This window comes from Podarcis tiliguerta (genome assembly GCF_965153285.1).
Source record: "Podarcis tiliguerta genome assembly, chromosome: 1".
Taxonomy (NCBI): Eukaryota; Metazoa; Chordata; class Lepidosauria; order Squamata; family Lacertidae; genus Podarcis; species Podarcis tiliguerta.
The window spans coordinates 12,594,621-12,614,220 of record NC_139534.1 but is presented as its reverse complement, the minus strand read 5'-3'; the positions used below and the strand labels follow the sequence as shown (position 1 = coordinate 12,614,220).

Genomic DNA, 19,600 nt, shown 5'->3' with positions numbered 1-19,600 from the left:
AGTGAACGGGATAACGAAGTATCTGTCTATGATGATGCTGACGTTGAGATTCCTGCGCTGCAGGGAGGCTGGACGAGATGTAGCGCGATCGTAGAAGCAAGACCCCACCAGCACCACCACCACGGGGTTCAAAGGCCAGCAGCATCCAAAGCAAGCACACAAATAACTTGTCAAGATATCCGCAGAGGCGGCGAACCTCGCAGCCCTCCAAATGTTGCCTTATTTTCTAAACTTTGGGTCCCTCCCAATGTTGTTGGGCTATGGGACTACAACTCCCATCATTCCCTAGCTAGCAAAACCAGTGGTCTGGGATGATGGGAGTTGTAGTCCAAGAGTTGGAGACCCAAGGTGGAGAAAGGCTGCCCGCCAGGCATCAGGGATGAAGGGTTGCAAGCTGCCAAAGCCCTCGAATAGGATTGCATTTGAAAGTTAATTCCTTTCGAGGAATGAATTGATTGATTGATTGATTGATTGTAGAGTCGGCAGGGACCCCGAGGGTAGATCTCCAGAACCAGATGGGTTCTTCTGCGTGGATTTTTGTAAACGTAATTCATTTGCTCTGATTCCAGGACAAATGGGCAAAGGCATTGGGCTGTGGTCCAGGAGGGAGGGAATCCCTGCCCAGCCAGAAGGACCCCCACCTGGGGGAAACTACAAAGGGGCTGCACCACCCTGGGGCTTTTGCAGAGAGGGCTGTGCCCGGCCAGATAGGCCACCTCGGACCACGCAGGCAGATCGGTGCAGCCCAGATGCAGGAGGTGTTAAAAAATAATGTTCTTGTGTTGAGGATTGATGGCTGTAGTTTCGACATCCGTGTAAACAAGCGAGGAGAAAAATGCTGCAATCCTGCCTGCAAGCACTAGAAGGAGCCCACAACCCACCTGGGAGCATCTGTTCACTCTCAGAAAGAAACCATTTACAGGTAAGCTCAACGGTTCTCTTTATTTCTTGCTGGAAGTATTTATTGTTCTATAGACTGAGAGAATCCCTTCTCAATGAGGAATTTACATGAGATTTTGGTTTTTTTGTTCGTTTTTCTTTTAAATTTTATGCTTATCAGATTTCTACATTTCACTAATTTTACAATCATTTTAATATTTCAAAACTTGACTTCCTTCCCCCTTTCTGTAGTTTCTTAGATTTATTTTTAATATCTTCTGCATATCCAAATTAACTTAATTTGCTCATTTATTCATCTACTTTAAATATATACTCCTATAAAACTGCAGGTTATTACAATAATCCTGCCAATGTTCTAATCTGTTTACAGTTTATCTGTAAATATTCAATAAACCATTCTTCTATAAAAAGTTTGTTATCTTGATTTCTTATTCTTCCGGTAGGTTTCGCGATTTCTGCATATTCCACAAGTTTTTGTATCCATTCTTCCTTTGCTGAGACTTCTGCTTCTTTCCATTTGTGGGCGAGTAACATTCTTGCCGGGACGCAGGTAGCGCTGTGGGTTAAACCACAGAGCCTAATCCCTGTGACGGGGTGAGCTCCCGTTGTTCGGTCCCAGCTCCTGCCAACCTAGCAGTTCAAAAGCACGTCAAAATGCAAGTAGATAAATAGGTACTGCTCCGGCGGGCAGGTAAACAGCGTTTCCGCGCACTGTTCTGGTTTCGCCAGAAGCGCCTTAGTCATGCTGGCCACATGACTCGGAAGCTGTAAGGTGGCTCCCTCAGCCAGTGAAGTGAGATGAGCTGCCTTATGGGATATCTTCAGGAGAAAAAAGGCTAAGGAGTAAACCCTACGCAAATCTGAAGCAGAGCCCCTAAATTGGACGGATTGTGTCTTGTACAATACACCTCTTTGTGGCAACTCCTGCAGTCAAGCTGGTGCCAAACGTGTTGCTCTGCTTTCCTTTGGACCACATCAACAAGGCCAAGGGCAGCCCAGAACCTCCATACACGCTGCCCAGGCTTGCGACCCGAGGAGGTCACTTCTGTGGTGCTAACGCAGTGGTTTCACTTCACCCTTCGCGGTGCATTCCATTGTCTCTTGAGACAAATGGAGGCCTACAATATATAATTACAGGCGTACCTTGGAAGTCAAACTGCCTAGTTCTCGAATGATTTGGCTCCCAAACAATCAAAACCCGGAAGTGACTGTTCCGGTTTTCAAATGTTCTTTTGAAAGCCGGACATCCAACGGAGCGTCCACAGTTCTGATTGGCTGCAGGAGCTTCCTGCAGCCAATCAGAAGCCACAATTTGGTTTTCGAACGTTTTGAAAGTCGAACGGACTTCCAGAACGGATTCCGTTCGACTTCCAAGGTACGACTGTACACATATGCTTACACACATGATAGCTCTGTTGGGAGAGCATGAGACTCTTAATCTCAGAGTTGTGCATTTGAGCCTCACATTGGGAAAAAGATTCCTGTATTGCAAGGGGGTTGGACTAGAATCAGGCATGTCTAACAGGTAGATCATGATCTATTGGTAGATCGCAGGGTGTTCCTGGTAGACCCTGGTTGATCTCTGGTCCCTCAGGGATCTCCTTGCAGAAAAGCTCCACAACTTTGCCTTTCCTAAAAAAGCTCCACCACTTTGGCTTCCTAAAGAAAGCTCAATAACTTTGAGTAGATCACTGCCAGTCTTTTTACGACAATGGGTAGATCACGGCCAGTTTTTTTATATTGTGAGTAGATCGCAGTCTATTGTGAGTTGGACGTCCCTGGACTAGATGACCCTCGTGATCCCTTCCAACACTATGATTTGATGACTTTCTATGACACACACACACACAGAGAGAGAATATCACAGGGTGCTTTCAGACAATATGTTTATTGTGCATTCATCTTGATTTGTGGGGAGCTTTTCAGTGCATTTTCTCATCACTTGCCTTACTTCAAACAGTCTGATATTTTGGGGAAGTGGCTTTGTTGTGCAAGAGCTACAAATCAATTGCAACTGTGCAAGCTGACCTCAATACATTATTGAATCCCACACAAAACAGATGATCTAAAAGCACCCACAGCCCAGAAAGTGTGATCTGCATACAGAAGCAGGCTTCTGAATAAGGAGGCTGCAGAAGCAGTTTCCCTTGCTGGATAAATGCATCCTGCAGCTGCAGCTATTTGCATACACAGTGCATATGGTTTGGCAAAGCAGACCCCATGTTCGGAAGGTGGAGGAAAGTTAACAGTAGTAAACATCTGTCTGGTTGAATATGCCTGTGCAGGGATCCTTCCAACTTGTAGCATGTGTGTTTTGTGATGCTCAGCCTATACATTTGTAGATAAGAAGCCTCTTCTACAAGAAGTCAATTTACATTGTATTAATTCAGAGCAACAATGAAACCTCACAGCACTCAAAATTAATTTTTGTTGTTGTTTAGTCGTTTCCGACTCTTCGTGACCCCATGGACCAGAGCACGCCAGGCACTCCTGTCTTCCACTGCCTCCCGCAGTTTGGTTAAAATTAATTAGTGCTTTGTAAATCAAAGCTAACAATGGGCATGATCCATATAAATTTAACCACTTGACTATGGGTGTTAAGCATAAATGTGTACAGTGGTACCTCTAGTTGCGAATGGGATCCATCTCGGAGGTCCATTCGCAACATGAAAAGAGCGCAACCCGCAGTGGCGCGTCTGCACACGCGCGGGTTGCGATTCGTCGCTTCTGCGTATGATGTCATTTTGCGCTTCTGCGCATGCGCAAGCAGAGATTTAGGATCAGAATTTTCCTACTCTTCGATGGACTATGTTCCCAAGTCGACCAACCCCATAATGCAACAGGAAATCTTATAATACCTTCCAGTGAGTGCCTGGCATGTTTGATCCCACACACTGCTCATGCTGACTAGGGTTCAAATCACCATTCAGATGATTCATCATGATCCTCACGTTGTTGGTCCCAACAATTGGTGTGGCTCCAGCCACTAGACAAGTCTTCTATCATACCAATAACATGAGGCCATGACTGTGGCCCTATAATCGTTTTTTCCAATAGAATACTAAGATGGCATAAACTTTGACATAAATTAGAAAGGCTCAGCAAAAGAGATTGCTGATGCAGCAAATATATAAATAAATAAATAAAGTAGCTTTGAGTGTTTCAATTACATTTTTTTCCACAGTGATTGTAAAAACCATCAGTTACTCATTAGCTACACACAGTAACTCACTCTAACATGGGTCTTATGCATGGTCAATTATCTGTGGTAACAACTGTTTGGAAAAAGATTTACTAAGAGGTAAAGATTAACTAAGAACCCCATGGTGAAACCTGGAATATAATTACATTTGCTGTTGGGAACAGAGGACCATAGATAAAACTATATGCCCATCTAGCCCAGTTTTTGAGCAAACACGTGGGTAGGAATGGATCGGGGTACAAAGCTTTGCAACGCGCCCCGCGCGCGCTCACGCGGCTCGCGAGAGGCTAAGCCATCCGGGTCGCCCTCGGCTGGGTTGCAGCAGCTGATGGCGGGAACGCCGCAGCTGCGTGCGCGCACCCTCCTTGGGCTTCAACGGTTTTAACGGCTCCGGCGCGAGGGACGGGCCATCCAATCAGCGCCCCGCCAGCCGCCGCTTTGGCGGGAACCAGAGCGGTGAGGGAGCTGTGTGGAGAAACGGCCCTGTGTTGCCTCCTTTTACCTCAAACTTTGCTTTAAAGAAGGGTCACTTTTTAAAACCGACCCTGGCGAGCCTGTGAGCTCGAGTCCCTTTCCTCAAGTAAATAATAAATGGGAAAGATCATTTACAGTGTCGGATTTACTCATAAGGTTAACTTATAAGGTTAACAAGCTATAGCTTAGGGCCCCACTCTCTTGGGCCTCTTAAAACATTTAAAGGAGAAAAAAAAAACGAAGTACATTTCAAAAATATAAGATAAAATAAAACCTACATACAGCAACAGTGTTTTGTGTCCTGTAGGCTCCTATTTGTTGTGTGCAAACGGCTTTAGATACCTACTGTATTAGGTCCTTAAATTACCATATAGCATATATTCAACACAAAAAACAGCAACAATTTGTTGTTGACAAAGGACAACGACTTATAAAGGGCCCCATTACCTTCGGTAGCTTAGGGCCTCATCAAAACTAAATCCAGCCCTGATCATTTACCTCAGTCATATAAAAAACAGGGCTTCCACTGTGTCTTTCTACTGTGGTTTACACATTTTTCCTAATGGAGAGGGCTCAAAAATAATTTTCCCATACTGTACTTTGTAATTCCTGTTCGTGGCCTAGAAAGGCTGCCCTGAGCTTCCTGCAGTGGAAGAACAGGATACAAATGGGATGTATTATTAATAATAGCTCACACGCAGCTTTGAATTTGATGGTGAATTGAACAATTAAGGAAGTGCTGTTAGGAAAATCTGAAGTAGATTATTTAACTAGTGTGTTCAAAAAAGACTTAAGGACGGACCAACAAGAGTCATTTCCTTTCTGACTGATTTCTTTTATTCAATTTGTTAATAGTTCCAAACGGAGTCTCACACATGGCCAGCTCTGGAGAGACTGTTAGATAGTAATTTCACTATATTGCTCCTACTTTTTCTCTCATGTCCCTTACATACTTTGGAAATGTGTGGAATAACTTGGGATTCTGGAGAGTGAGTGAGTTGGTTAAAGATATATTAAAAATTGTTTGTTTGTTTAAGAATGAATACAAGACCCAAATGATGAATAATAGAGTATGATCAACCTTAACTGAAAATATGGAACTAAAAATATCCACTAAAACATTAATGTATCTTTCTTTGTGTTATCCATTGTTAGATTTCTACTGGGTAATGAACTGAATCCATTAAAATGGAAAGCAACCTATTTCCAGAAGCATCTTCCTCGTTGATCTTTGGAGATATTAAAAGACGTGTTGGGGGGAAGAAGAACGGATCTCTAAAAGCTGGGAAGCTGAATGCTTCTTTTGCATGTAAAATCAAAACTAAGATGAGAAGTGAGTGTCGACTAAAATTTTGATAATATATGTAACTCTCAGAAAAATAAAATATTTGTAGACCTCCTTAGTAATAGCATTTTTTAAAATATCCAGTGTAATATGTCTACAAAATACGTTTATCCAAAATGAAAAAAGAGCCAATGTTTCATGAAACCTTTATTCAAATTATATTCAGCAATTTTGGGCCAGTCACACCCTCTTAGCATAATTATACCTTTTGTTTTTACTGGTTTTTATGTTGCTGTTTTTTTAAAAGATATTGTTTATTGTTTTTATGTTGTACAGTACTTGGTGGTTTTAAAATATTAAGTGGTTTATAAATGCTTCTAAATAAATAAACCAGTAGCTTGTACAAATAAAACAGGATAAGCTTAATAATGTTATGCATGTGGGCACAATGACCTTGAGGATTCGCCTCTCCCACTGCTACTCCTTACTGCCCTTTTCTTCATGGGCTGGCAGGGGTGGCTCCTCCCAAAAGTGTATGGAACTGAAGGGGAGGAAGCTGGAAAAGTAGCATACAGTGGTACCTTGGTTCTCAAACTTAATCCGTCCTGGAAATCTGTTTCAAAACCAAAGCATTCCAAAACCAAGGCGTGCTTTCCCATAGAAAGCAATGCAAAATGGACTTTTAAAAACAACCTCTAAAACAGCAGTTAAACATGAATTTTACTATCTAACGAGACCACTGAGCCATAAAATGAAAGCAATAAACAATGTACTGCAGTCACGCAATCCATCAATCAGTAGCTGACCTGGGTTCCACAGTCACAAAAACAAAAAAACCCCCACAAAAACAGAAAATAAATAGCAAAAAAACCAGACATACCTCAGTGTAATGCCCAAAATGGAAGCGTGGCAAAATCAGAAACGTAACATTCAAAACAGAGCACGTTCGGCTTCTGAAAAAAGTTTGCAAACCGGAACACTTACTTCCGGGTTGGCAGGGTTTGGGTTCCAAGTTGTTTGAGTCCCAAGGCGTTTGAGAACCAAGGTACCACTGCACTTCCCATTTCTTCCATCTTTCAGCTCTATGTGGTTTTCAAGATTTGGATTGGCAGCTGACAGAAAACGGAGCAAGCAAGAGAGGAGAAGGAAACAGGGAGGAGGTTAGGAGATTGGCCACCAGAGTGGCTGGTGTTCCTCAAAGGTTCGGTTTCACTCAGGGACCCCAAATGGTTGGCATCCCCTGTGATATTACTGTCTCTCAGACTGTATTCACCTTGCTGTTTATTGTGTACTCACAGTTTCCTGTGCTAGGTTTCTAATCTGCGTGCACATATCCTAAATGCATTGCTTCTCAAACCAGCTTCATACTGAGTGGATTTCTTAAGCCATTTCTAAGTTGTCTCTAGCCAAGTTGTGAACATCTTTGCACAGGGTAAAGACAACCTGTTATGTACTGAAGTTCTCACCCTGGGCCAGCAGGGGGATACTGTAGATAGTTTTCACTCAGGTCCACATATGCAAATAAGGGATTGAAAGTGACGTTCAGTGATTGGATAGTTACAGAAAGTGGTTACTGTTGCGTTCTAGTGGAGCTCTATATAAGTAGGCTGGCTGGCTGAACCCTTCAGTTCAGTTCTGTTCTGGCCTGTGAATAAACAAGAGCTGTTTGAAGAATCGCTGTGTCGTCTGATATGTTCACCTACAACTTAACACAACTCTTCCCCATCAACGTCCCCTGATATGTACACAAACATAAACAAATCTAACCTTGCTGGTGTGAACAGCTAGTGAGGAAAGCACTGTGAAATGCAGCGGGGCAGGCAGGCAACCGCTGTGCTTTAAGGCAAGGCCATTTTCAGTAGGATATACTGTAGAATTTAATTCATTATCAAATCCTGATAATAAATATTCCCTTATCTGCACTACTCCTTAAATGATCACTCAGTAATATAGTATATGAGGGGTGGTGCTTGCATTCTGACTAGAATAGAAAGCAATTTTCTAGAAATTAGAAAATATGTTGAGGCAAGATTACAAGAACTGTACACAAGAAAAGAGCACAATCTTTGTCATTCAAGCATTTTAACTAGAAAATTGTAATTGTTTAACTGTGCAGTCTTCAATATGTTTACTCAGATGTAAGTTCCTTTGAATGCAATAGAATTCACTCCCATGTAAGTGTAAGCCCAACAAGTAGTTCTGTCCAACAACATTTGGGGGGGCACCATATTAGCAACCCCAAGTACGGTATATAGGCCTGAAGGATTTTATTTGTTTTTTTACTATATTTGAATGTGTGATATTTAAAGGTTTTAAAAAAATAAATACAGTTCCTCTCAATTAATTTTTAATAGTAAAGAAACAGAAGTTTTGGCACCTCCAAATTTTTTGTGTAGAGTGCAAGAGTATTAGCAATATCAGTATTTATTTATTTGTATGTCTTCTGTCTAACTATTCCATGGTTGTGGATATGAGTCTGGATGCAGGTTTAAAATAAATACAAAACAATTTTTTTAAAACATAAAGAAATTGAATAGATACATTTTTTAAACACACTGATACATAGGTGTGTGTTTTTAAAATCCCAAATTATTATTTCATATTTTTATTTTATGCAGGCAACTCTTCACTTTTTAAGATTTCTTTGAAACACAATAATAAGGCTCTGGCCATGGCCCTCAGTGCAGAGAAAGAAAATTCTAGGAAGCTAAAAAATGAAAAGCTCTTATTACAGAAAGAAGTGGATGAGCTGCATTTGCAGAATGTCTTACTGCGCCAAAAGCTGAATCGCCTGGTATGTTCTGAAAAATACTATTTGAGCTATTACATTATTCATATATTGTGAAAATAAAACTTATGGGGAGGGATTCAGCTATGAGTCCCAGGGCATCCCCAAATCACCATAATCCCCAAATTGGCTGGGGGGTGGGTCAGGTTGGAATAACCCCCAGAAGAGTGCATGTGGGAGGAGAGGGAATGCTTGCCCTGGTGGAATGATCGCCTTAGTGCAGTGTAAGCAGCTAGTAGCATCTATCTGTTTCAAAGATCCTGTTCAGTGGGATTTTGATAAGCATTATGATGCAAATGATATATCATAATGGGAATTACACCAGCGGTATGCACATGGGCATAGCCAGGATTTTGCAGGAGGCGGGCTAAACTGAGCTATTGTAGCCTTTTTAGCCTCGGGTGAGAAGAGCTTTGCGCCCGGGACGGGGAAATGGGAGTCAACAGACACTCAAGGAATAATTTCAGAGAAAAAGCTTTATTTCTACCATCCGGGCTGGTAGAAGGAGCAAGTGTGATGATTCACAAAACAAGCACGAGTTCACAGCCATTTGCACAGAGCATATATCCCCCTTCAGTTCCCTCCCCTTTCTCCTCCTCTTCAAGAGTCCTGCCCCATGTTGTTTCCTGAGCATGAACAGAAAGCTCCTGTCTTGTACCTTTTGGCAAGGTCAGCTAGCCTGAGAAGCAACCTTTGTTACAGCAGAGCGAAATGCTTCTGATGCTTAGCTAATGCCTTTTAGCTGCTGAGAAAATGATTTTGAGAAGCTTTGAGCCTGCTTTGGGGGGGGGGTGTGACTTCGGGCCTAGGTGGGGTCACCTGTCCTCCCCTCCTTCACTATCTGCAATGTGATTGATCAGTTAGTTAACTATTTTTATTTATTTACTTGATTTATGGTGGGGGGATAGCTGCCCCCCTGCCTCCTCCCCTCCCCCCCCCCCCCCGACTACAGTATGTCCATGAGTATACACATTTTTCCCCTGTTATATCAGGGCAAAATGTTTATTAGCTCTTGGTCACACTCAGACCCTGTGTGTGCATGCACACCCAGCAACTGGAGCTATCCTCCCAAAGTTCCTTTTAAACAATGAACAATCACACAATCAGCCGTTTGGGTAACACATTTTCTTCATCAGGTAAACACTAGTATACTGCTGAACCTTAATCTGTTCTGTATAAGGTACATTACTTTATGTGTAAAAGAGCAGAGGGGAAAATGCTCCTGGTTGGAGCGGGGGAAGGTTTTACAAATTTTTAATATAAAAAAACCTTTGATGTTTTCTTGTTTTTAGATAAATTTAATCTCTTTAATCCCAAATAAAATATATTAATTTCTCATAACTGCCTCTTTCTTTCCTCCAGAAATATAAATCTTTTTTATCGTTGTTTTTCTCTAACTTTCTAACTGCGTTAAATAAAAGTTTTTATACTTAATTTTTTGTATGCAGAATAAAATTCTCATAGAACTGGAAGCATTCGTGAATAATAACATTTCAACTGCAATTGAAATGAGCACTCTTTCAGAGGTATGCTTCAGCTTTGTGACTCTTATTATCATAGGGTGAAGAGGGAATTGCTACTGTATGCCTTCATGTTTTGAAAATCAGTATGAAAACTGATTTGGTGATCAATATTCCTTTGGTTTTTCAGAAGTTATCTGTGGATTTACTTTTAAGGTTTGATTAAAGTACAGGTACAGCAGAACAAACATGTTGATCAAAACAATGGAAATTGTTGACATATTTATATAGATTTAAACATACAACTAGATGACTTCAACTAACATAATACACAATATTGCTGTACTGTACTTTCTAGCAGTAAAATGATACCCATGTACAAAATCAGTGGTGTATTAATAAACTTTTTCTGTTATAAATGCTCAATATATGCACAAGAAGAGTGGCATTTCAATGAAATAACTACATTATGTGAGCAAATATTTTCTTGACCTGCATATTTGTGCTTTATACATATATTCCTAGTTTACAGCTGCATTGAAATAGTTTAACACTCGAAATCTTAATATATTGGTATTGGTGCAATTCTATACCCAGAAAACTGGGAGCAAACCCCCTTCAACTGGGAATTATTTCTCTATAGACATACTGTACATAAAATTTCTCCTTAAGTATTCTGAGCGTTTTCCTCTTTTTAAACAGCATATTCAAAAACCCTTAGCAATGGAAAAAGACCACTGCAACAGTTCTGGTCAACAACCTGAGATTTCTGATCAACCAATTAGGTAATATTTGAATTGATTTATTAATCTAGATGGAAATCAAAACGTGAAACTTAAAATAAAACCTGCCAAAAGATTGTATTGATCAGGGGTATAATCCCACAGGTTCCTAAGGGCTGCTTTAAAGGCTTATTTATAGTTTAGTTTTTGTACTTATAAATAAAAAGAACTAGATATAATTAAACACAATTCATTAACAGTGTCATGCATAAACTTTGTTTTAGGCTGCAATCATATGTACAGTTTGACTGCTTGAGGGTGCAACTCTATACTTACACCCAGAAGTAAAGTCCATTAATGTCAGCAGGATTTACTTTTGAGTAGACATCTACTGTATAGGATTGCATAGCTAATCCTGCTGAGGTTAACAGGATTTAACTAGTATACATGCAGGATTATAGTCTTTGCTGGAAAAATACATGACAAAGACTCTGATCTTTTATGAACTGACATTTATGTGTATTTTGCCAAAAAAACCATAATTTATACCTATACATGGTAATTATTGTTTGCAGGCTATTGGAAATAGCAATTTATACCTTTGGTAAAGGTAGTTTACAGTAGTACATGTGCTAGCAGTTTTTCTCCTTAGATGTAATCTCATACACTTCTGTTTTACAGTTAGATCTTGTTTCCTACTTATTTTTTTGGTTTTTTATAACACAAAATGTGATTCATTATTAGATTACAAATCTGTGCATTGTTATCTGGTAGTGTCCCACTGAACAAAGTGAAGTTTACTTATGAGTTAAATGCTGGAGTGAATCCCATTTTCTTAACTCTCTTTCATAATAAATTGTTCTTTCAGAACTATCAGGCAGCATGTGAGCACTCAGACTGAAGAACATGATGGAAATCAGCAAAGTAACATATCAGTCTGTGTAGCTGATGATCTTGTTACATCAAAGGAAACTGCAGCAGATCAAATCAATGCAGAGTTATTTGTGTCTGAAAAAAATACCTCAAAATCAAGTGAAACAAATAAAATAGAAACAGTATTTATTGCAAATAAATTTACAAAAGGTATACAGCATATTTTATTGCATTCACTTCATTTTCCAGGGTCCTTTCTCCCCAACAAATGTTGCAGAAAGCAAGAGTCTCAATACAGGACTTTTAAAATATAATTTGTCGGCAGGAGAGGTATGGATTGTGACCCATGGTGGGTAGATGTCTTCAGCCCTTTCCCTTCATTGTAGTTCCTGTCCATATTGGGTCTCTGGTGCATGCAATTTGTAAAGGAAAAATAAACCCACTGGAGGAATTTCACCCCAGTGCACATTGCATCAGGTCCACAGCAGGGGATAAAGGACTAAAGCCCCTTACTTCCCACTCCATGCCAGGGTCTTGATTCAGATTGCGGGGAGGGGGTGTTTCATGCTGGCAATCTATGTTTATAAAATCAGGGACAATAGAGCTAGATATATGATTCATGTCTCGTTCGAGTCTTTAAAAATAAATAAACATTTATGTCGGGACACATCAACACAGAAATGCATAATGTTACTCCTAATGTTTTTTCATTATATTTTAAACAATTAGGCACATAAGATACTTTTATGTAAGCTATTTAAAACACTATAGTAGGTTACAGACCAATTTGAATAAAATAGCTCCAGTATCACTAGGTTTGCTCAGGTCTCCCATCTGATATTTATAAAAACACTGTTAACCGTTTCAGTTAAACAGATACATGTTGTTAATATATAAATAGTTAATAATAATGGGTGGGATTCCCCTGACGAACCCTATCAGCTGAAGCCCTGCTTTCCCTTCTCCTTGTGTGCTCCCTACATGCTTCTCCCCAAATGGCTCTTGGGTGTCTGGAGATCCATCAGAACACCACAGGTGTAGGCAAGGGGCGAATGTCCCATCTGGCAAGCTGAAATTGTTTTTGAAGATTATAATAAAGCATGTTCCAAATGGAAAAACAAACTTTTCCTGTTTATGCAATGTAAATGATCCTGGTTTTGCTTTGTTTGCAGAAAATCCATCATGTATGGATCAGATGTCTAGTAGGACCTTTAAGCTGGATCTGGATAATGCATCTTCTGTAGAAAAATATGAAAGACAATCAAAAGCACACAATAGTCCTCTTCCAATCCATAGATATGTGACTGAACGGAAGAAACGAGGACTGTCCTGCACATCAAATATTCAGTCTACTGTAAACAATTTTGAGAGTAAAACAGAGCAAAATAGCATATTGCACTGTGACACTGACAAAGTCCACACTATTGGTCAGATAGCCCCAAAAGATGTTTCATGCACTAAATCATCTCAACCTAGAAAGGAGTCTGATCACATCGATAAACTTTGTTTTATAAATGGTAAAAAGCCAGAAGAAACTGTATATGATGCTGACATGGAATTGACTGCTAGTGAACTAGGTGAGATACTCTTAATTAAATCAAAAGGCAAGGTTGAGAACGCTAAAATGGTAAAAACTGATAAAATTTCAGCAAATTTGAGAAAAGTGAAAACTAAAAGCACAGAAAAACAGATTGAGGATAAATATAACATTAAACCTAAAAAATGTAACAAGAAAGTTCCTAGTAATGGAAAAGTTAAAGATACTGATATTGTTGAATCTAAAAATGTTCTACCACCAGAAAAAGGATTGTTTCAAATGAGAAATGATCAGCAAATGAAACTGAAGAACACCAATAAACTTGGAGAAGACTTCAAGAACAGTAACAAAAATGACAGACAGGTGCATCCCCTAAGACTTGTAGACTTACAGCAAACAACTCATGTTTTAGAAACAGAAAAAATGAAAGATACAATTTTTGAAACAGCTCAGAATTCAGACAACCAGGTCCCAGAACATAATTTTAACATACCTAGTGGTAAAGTACCATTAGAAGGTTATTCTATTGAAAGCTTGCCACCAGTACAAAGCTGTGTGGTTTCAATACAGGATTTAGACATAAATGAGACCTATCCTGTTGTTTCCAAAATAAAAAAATCACATTACAGTGAAATGGAAAACGGGCAGTATTTGAAAGGGCCTAGATCAAAGGTATGCAATTCTAATAGCCAGACTATACAAGATGAAAATACTTATATAAAAAGTGGCTTTAATAAGAGAGACGTGTCTTCCAATTTCGGAACAACAACAGAGAGATCTGCTCATGCTTTAGGTATTCCTAAAACAGATCAAATTAATGAGAAGTTTTCACATGGTGATAAAAGAAGAATTTTTGCAAAAGCTGGTAGAAAGACATACATTATATACCCAAGCTCTCAGAAAAAAACTTCTGTGAAACAAAAATTACATGATGAAAATGTATATACTGAGAATATCCATGAAGGAAAAGAAAACATTCAAAGAAATTCCAATGTTCAGCATGTTACCATTTCATCTTACCTAAAGAAAGCAGCTGAAGGTTGTGTTGAAACATCCGAAGAAAGGGTAGATTCTACACCAAACCCAAGCAAGATGACCTATAGTGTTTCTTCATGTGATCAAGGTAAAAGCATAGAGAAAGCAATTTCTAACAATACTGAAATAGCTACTGAGTTCCATAAAATTCCAAAAAACATTCCGGTTCTGAAAAACCCTGAAACATTGCAATTCTCAAGAATTTACCGAGAAGAAAATTACTATGCTTCCACAGAGAATGTGAACATAATTTGTGAAGAGTCTTGCAGCAAAAGACCAGTATCAGACTTTGGTATGTGTAGCTTTACTTTGGATATTAGGAAAGGCACTCTAGGTATTAGTCTGACTGTCAATTTCTGCCCCCGTTCCCCAATTTAATTGGGTGGGTATTGTGATTTTAATAATACTGGATTTAAATTCTTCAGATATACATCCCTGTACAAAAAAACTAGAATATATGCAATTGAATAGGCCTGGATCATAGCCATTTTGGATCAGGTAGTGTGCTCTGGGTGATTAGGGATCACGTACTATGCTCTGGTTAGTATCTGGAAGCGCATGTAGCACTAACTGCTTTTCTGATATGAAGTGATGCTTATATGTCCATCAGAGGTATCCTACAGGGGTGTGCAGAAACTTTTGAGCTATATTTAAAAATCTAATGATTGTTGCCTCATATTCATGGCCTTCTAGCCCACTTCATATATCTGATAAAGTGAGCTATAATAGTCCATGCACATTTATGCCATACACTAAACTTGTTAATGGGTGGTTCCCTAGACCTGATAGCAGAAAGCTGACTGCTCTTTATGGGGTTACACTTCCTCTGAAGGAGAAGATATGTAGGTTGCAGGTACTTCTGGATCCATTGCTGTTCTTTGAAGCTCAAGTGGCCTCAGTAGCATTGAGTGCCTTCCATCAGCCTTGATATGTGGCCTAGTTACACCCCTATATGGAGAAGGATAGCCTAAATTCTGTTGTCTATGCTCTAGTAACCTCTAGGTTAGATTACTGTAATACGTTATACATGGGGCTGCCTTTGAAGATGATTTTGAAACTGCAGCTGATTCAGTGGCCAGGTTGCTCACCGGAGCAAGACGGTCTCAGCACGTAACACCAATCCTGGTCTGATTGCACTGGATACTGGTTAGTTTCCAGGCCCAATTTAAAGTGCTGGTCTTGACCTATAAAGTCTTACGCATATCAGGACCCTAATACCTCAAGGACCACCCCTCCCCTTAAGAACTGACCCAGACCTTGCAATTGTCATCTGAAGCCCTTCTTTGTATGCCCACCTCCATGAAAGGTCTGGAGGGTAGCAACACAAGAACAGGCCTTTTCAGTGCTGGCTCCCCACTTGTAGAACGCTCTCCCTCGGGAAGCTAGCCTGGCACAATTTTTACATATATTTAGACCAGGCAAAATATTTTGTTTTTAATCCGCTCTTTGGCTTTTAATCATCTATAGCTTTTTTTTTTCATGGATGGGATGTTTTAGTGTACAGCGGTACCTCGGGTTACATACGCTTCAGGTTACATACGCTTCAGGTTACAAACCTCGGGTTACATACGCTTCAGGTTACATACGCTTCAGGTTACAAACTCTGCTAACCCGGAAAAAGTGCTTCAGGATAAGAACAGAAATCGTGCTCCAGCAGCACGGCGGCAGCAGGAGACCCCATTAGCTAAAGTGGTGCTTCAGGTTAAGAACAGTTTCAGGTTAAGAACGGACCTCCGGAATGAATTAAGTACTTAACCCGAGGTACCACTGTACAGGGTTTGTTTTTTAAAGAAAGTGTTGGTTTTAATGTATGTATACTGGGCTTGCTTAAAATATTGTAAGTCGTTTTAAGTTGCTGTGGCAAAAAATTAATTATAGAATTGTAGAGTTGGAAGAGACCCTGAGGATCATCTTGTCAAACCCCCTGCAATGCAGGAATATGCAGCTATCCCATACAGGGATCAAACCTGCAACCTTGGTGTTATCAGCACCATGCTGTAACCAACTGAGCTATCCAGTTGACTGATAAACGTTAATAATAATAATTGAAGGGAGACACAGTGGCTAAATATGGTGAACATGCACAACAGTTATGTGATTGATTGCAGCTCACAAGTATGTGTCCCTCCGTGTCCACAAATGTGCAACACCCCTTCACACTCTATATAAAGTTTGCCCTCCGTGTAATCAGACATTGTACTTCTATGCTACCAGTTGTATTGCCTGATGCAGTAGGTGAGGAAATAACATTAAGAGTTCTCACTTCAGCTATGTTTCACTTGCTAAAACTGGGAATATTACAGCATCTACTTTTTACAAATCACAATGTTCATTTCAAATACCATGGCTTAAATTGTGTTTGATTAATTAATTACAGTTTCAGCCTATTGGTCTTCCAGAGAGAGCTATGTTGCCCACCAATATTTTATCCTCACAACAATTCTGTGAGATAAATTAGTTTTAGAGAGGGTGACTGTCCCAAATCCATCAAGTATCATGGTTGAACAAAATCTGAACTCGTCTCCCCAATTTAAGCTTGGCATGCAATCAACCACACTACTGTGTCTCCAAAAAGATATATTTATTATTTTTTCAAGTTTATTAACGTTCCAGATATTTTTGCATTTAGTGATTCAATAATAGCTGTAATTTCAGGGCGTAAACCTCTTCAAGAACTGACAAATATCAAAGCACCTTCCCTTCCAAAACCCAATAAAGACTTAGAAGAAAATTCCACATCACCTGTTAGACGCAGGCGAGCTACAGTTTGCTACAAAGAACCCAAAATCAACAGGTTAGTTTTTGACAGATGGTTTCTTTTTGTTTTGTTATATTTAAATATTTTTCAAAGTATGCTTGACACCTTATTCTGTAATTGGCATTTATCAAGCATATATTTTATGGAAACATACAGTTGTACAAAAAAGAATCCCAAAAGTGACCCAGAAACATTTTAGGAGAGTAGAATAATTACTTTGTGAGAGTTTATTGAAACAATTTCCATAATCATGACAGTTAAGACTAATAATACCTAAAATTTAGGTTTGATTTTAAGGAATAACACATACACACAGATACAAAGCTGCAACCCATACTCAAACTAGTCTAATACAGTGGTACCTCGGGTTACATACGCTTCAGGTTACATACGCTTCAGGTTACAAACGCTTCAGGTTACAGACTCCGCTAACCCAGAAATAGTGCTTCAGGTTAAGAACTTTGCTTCAGGATGAGAACAGAAATCGTGCTCCGGCAGCTCGGCAGCAGCAGGAGGCCCCATTAGCTAAAGTGGTGCTTCAGGTTAAGAACAGTTCCAGGGTAAGAACGGACCTCCGGAACGAATTAAGTACTTAACCCGAGGTACCACTGTAGTGCAATCTTATCCTCACACTTCCTAGGACTTGGGACTCAGCTATATAGCTGCAAATAAATAACATTTTAAATGTGTTGTAAAGTGGAATATACAAATGGGACACTAGATGGCAACAGTGAGCTATGCCAAATTCAAGGTATTTTTCAAAATGTTTTTTAAAAAAGCATTTTCACAGCATTTTTAATGTGTGTGATTCCACCTAAGTCCCATGAAACCCATATTTTTGAGTAGACATGAAGGAGATGGATCTGTATTAGTCATTTCACTGCCTCATATAAAGAAACATGGGTGCTGGTATTTTGCAAGTGGAGCATGAGCACAATTAGTACACCTTTCTGGAATCACACAGCTGCTATGACTTTTCTAAATGTACACAGATTTTTGAGGGGCTTATTGTGTGAATTGAAGCTAATCTAGTATATCACATAATTTCAAGTACCCCATTAGAGAAAAAGTTCAAAACTACCATCTCTTAATCAACTGCAGCTTTTTACAAAATACAAGGAATTTACTTGTGTATTTTTAGGGCTTTAAAGCAGGTGGGGATGGGTTTTTTACCCCCAGGTAAGTAGAATTAGGATTGCAGCCAAAGTGTCTTAATTAGAGGAATGACTATTCTGTACAAATTCTTATACTAAGTAAAATTTATGAATGATATTTGCCAGGAAAGCTCACCAGTTCTATTCTCAGTGCCACTAGTGATTTAATTATTTTTGTCTTTCAGCAAATTGAGGAGAGGAGATAAATTCACAGATACAGAGTTTCTTAATGCTCCAGTCTTCAAAGTCAGAAATAAACAAAGCTTTAAAAGTAAATCAAGATTACACTAAAGAGGCTATACAGAAAAGTGCCTACCAGTATGTTGTATCTACTTTTTAAACAAATTTTATTATTTCTTCCTTACTAAATTCCACTGACTCAATTTTGATTTGAACTAGATTGCTTTCTTCCACACTCTTTTTAATCAGAATGAATGAGGTGAGCAAAAGTATATCTACACAGACAAAACTTTAGTGTTGATAGTTTATGTCAGTAAGTTTAAGCATTTCGTAGCATCTTTGCCTAGCATATTTCTACCTTAAAACTGTTGAATTAAAGTTTCCAAGTTTTGCACACAATGTAAAGTGAATATAATTATTTCAGAGGATAACAGAAGTTTTCCATTTTACTTGGAAATATAGCTATTCTCACAGCCTGAACCAATTCTGAGTTACAGCTGTTGTGTCTTGTATGTAGAGGCCTATATAAAAACATGGGGTGACCAAATGATGAGTGAGGACAGGGTTCTTATCCAAGATAAGGAAGGTTGGTCTAGAATAGATGCCTTCCCCCTTGCTTGCTTCTAACAAGAAGAAAACCCTCTGCTACAGTTCCCTGCATTGATATGATTTTGATAGGAGTTTGGGATCTCTTCCTAAATGGATTATGTCTTCCCCTTCTTACCATCTGTCTGCTCTTTCTTTTTTCTACAAAAGCCTTGTGATTGCACCATGAGGTGAGTGTTCCTCATGAATTTTCCTTTGCACAAAAGCACTACTGCAAGAAGTAGAATCAGCTCCTGATGCCAAATCAAGCAGGCAGAGGATTCTTTGTATAGTCTGGGAACCCAAGCCTATTCCTGTGCATATGTAAGACTGAGCTGCTTATGCGAGGTTTAAATTTTCCTTTATCAAGAAATGTGAAACCTACATTGACAGCAATGTACATTTAATATCCATTCAACACATTAACAATATTTGGATATGGCACAACTAACAATAACACTTTTGGCTTCTCACAAAATATGTCCACCCTCCATGACAATAAGAAAATACTCAGAGAGAACCTTCTACCTGGAGAAATACTTAGCCATTGAAAAGTTTATAAATAAAATGTGACAATAATGGAGGAGCCAGGGTTGTCAATTTCATATTGTCTAATTTTGTCTTTACATTTAATTAACCTTGTTTTC

General features: G+C 39.3%; 1 protein-coding gene and 1 long non-coding RNA gene across 17 annotated transcripts in view; one reads left to right on the top strand and one right to left on the bottom strand.

Annotated features, from left to right (window-relative positions):
- SGO2 (shugoshin 2) lies at nt 1-18,767 on the top strand. 16 transcript variants are annotated; one of them, XM_083407677.1, is made up of 9 exons: nt 1-922; nt 5,732-5,909; nt 8,480-8,655; nt 10,098-10,175; nt 10,812-10,894; nt 11,700-11,914; nt 12,877-14,568; nt 16,920-17,070; nt 18,374-18,767. In XM_083407677.1, the coding sequence occupies exons 2-9, from the start codon at nt 5,765-5,767 to the stop codon at nt 18,477-18,479; spliced, it is 2,646 nt and encodes an 881-aa protein (XP_083263803.1). In that variant the 5' UTR covers nt 1-922; nt 5,732-5,764; the 3' UTR covers nt 18,480-18,767. The 16 variants fall into 16 exon arrangements, 15 of the variants coding, with proteins under 15 accessions (XP_083263803.1, XP_083263796.1, XP_083263801.1 ...); XM_083407675.1 differs by lacking the exon at nt 1-922 and adding an exon at nt 4,316-4,558; XM_083407681.1 differs by lacking the exon at nt 1-922 and adding an exon at nt 4,317-4,558 and having other exon boundaries at nt 16,932-17,070.
- Nucleotides 1-19,600, bottom strand: part of LOC310665379 — a 142,294-nt gene that overhangs the window by 31,872 nt on the left and 90,822 nt on the right. The window lies entirely within an intron of this gene.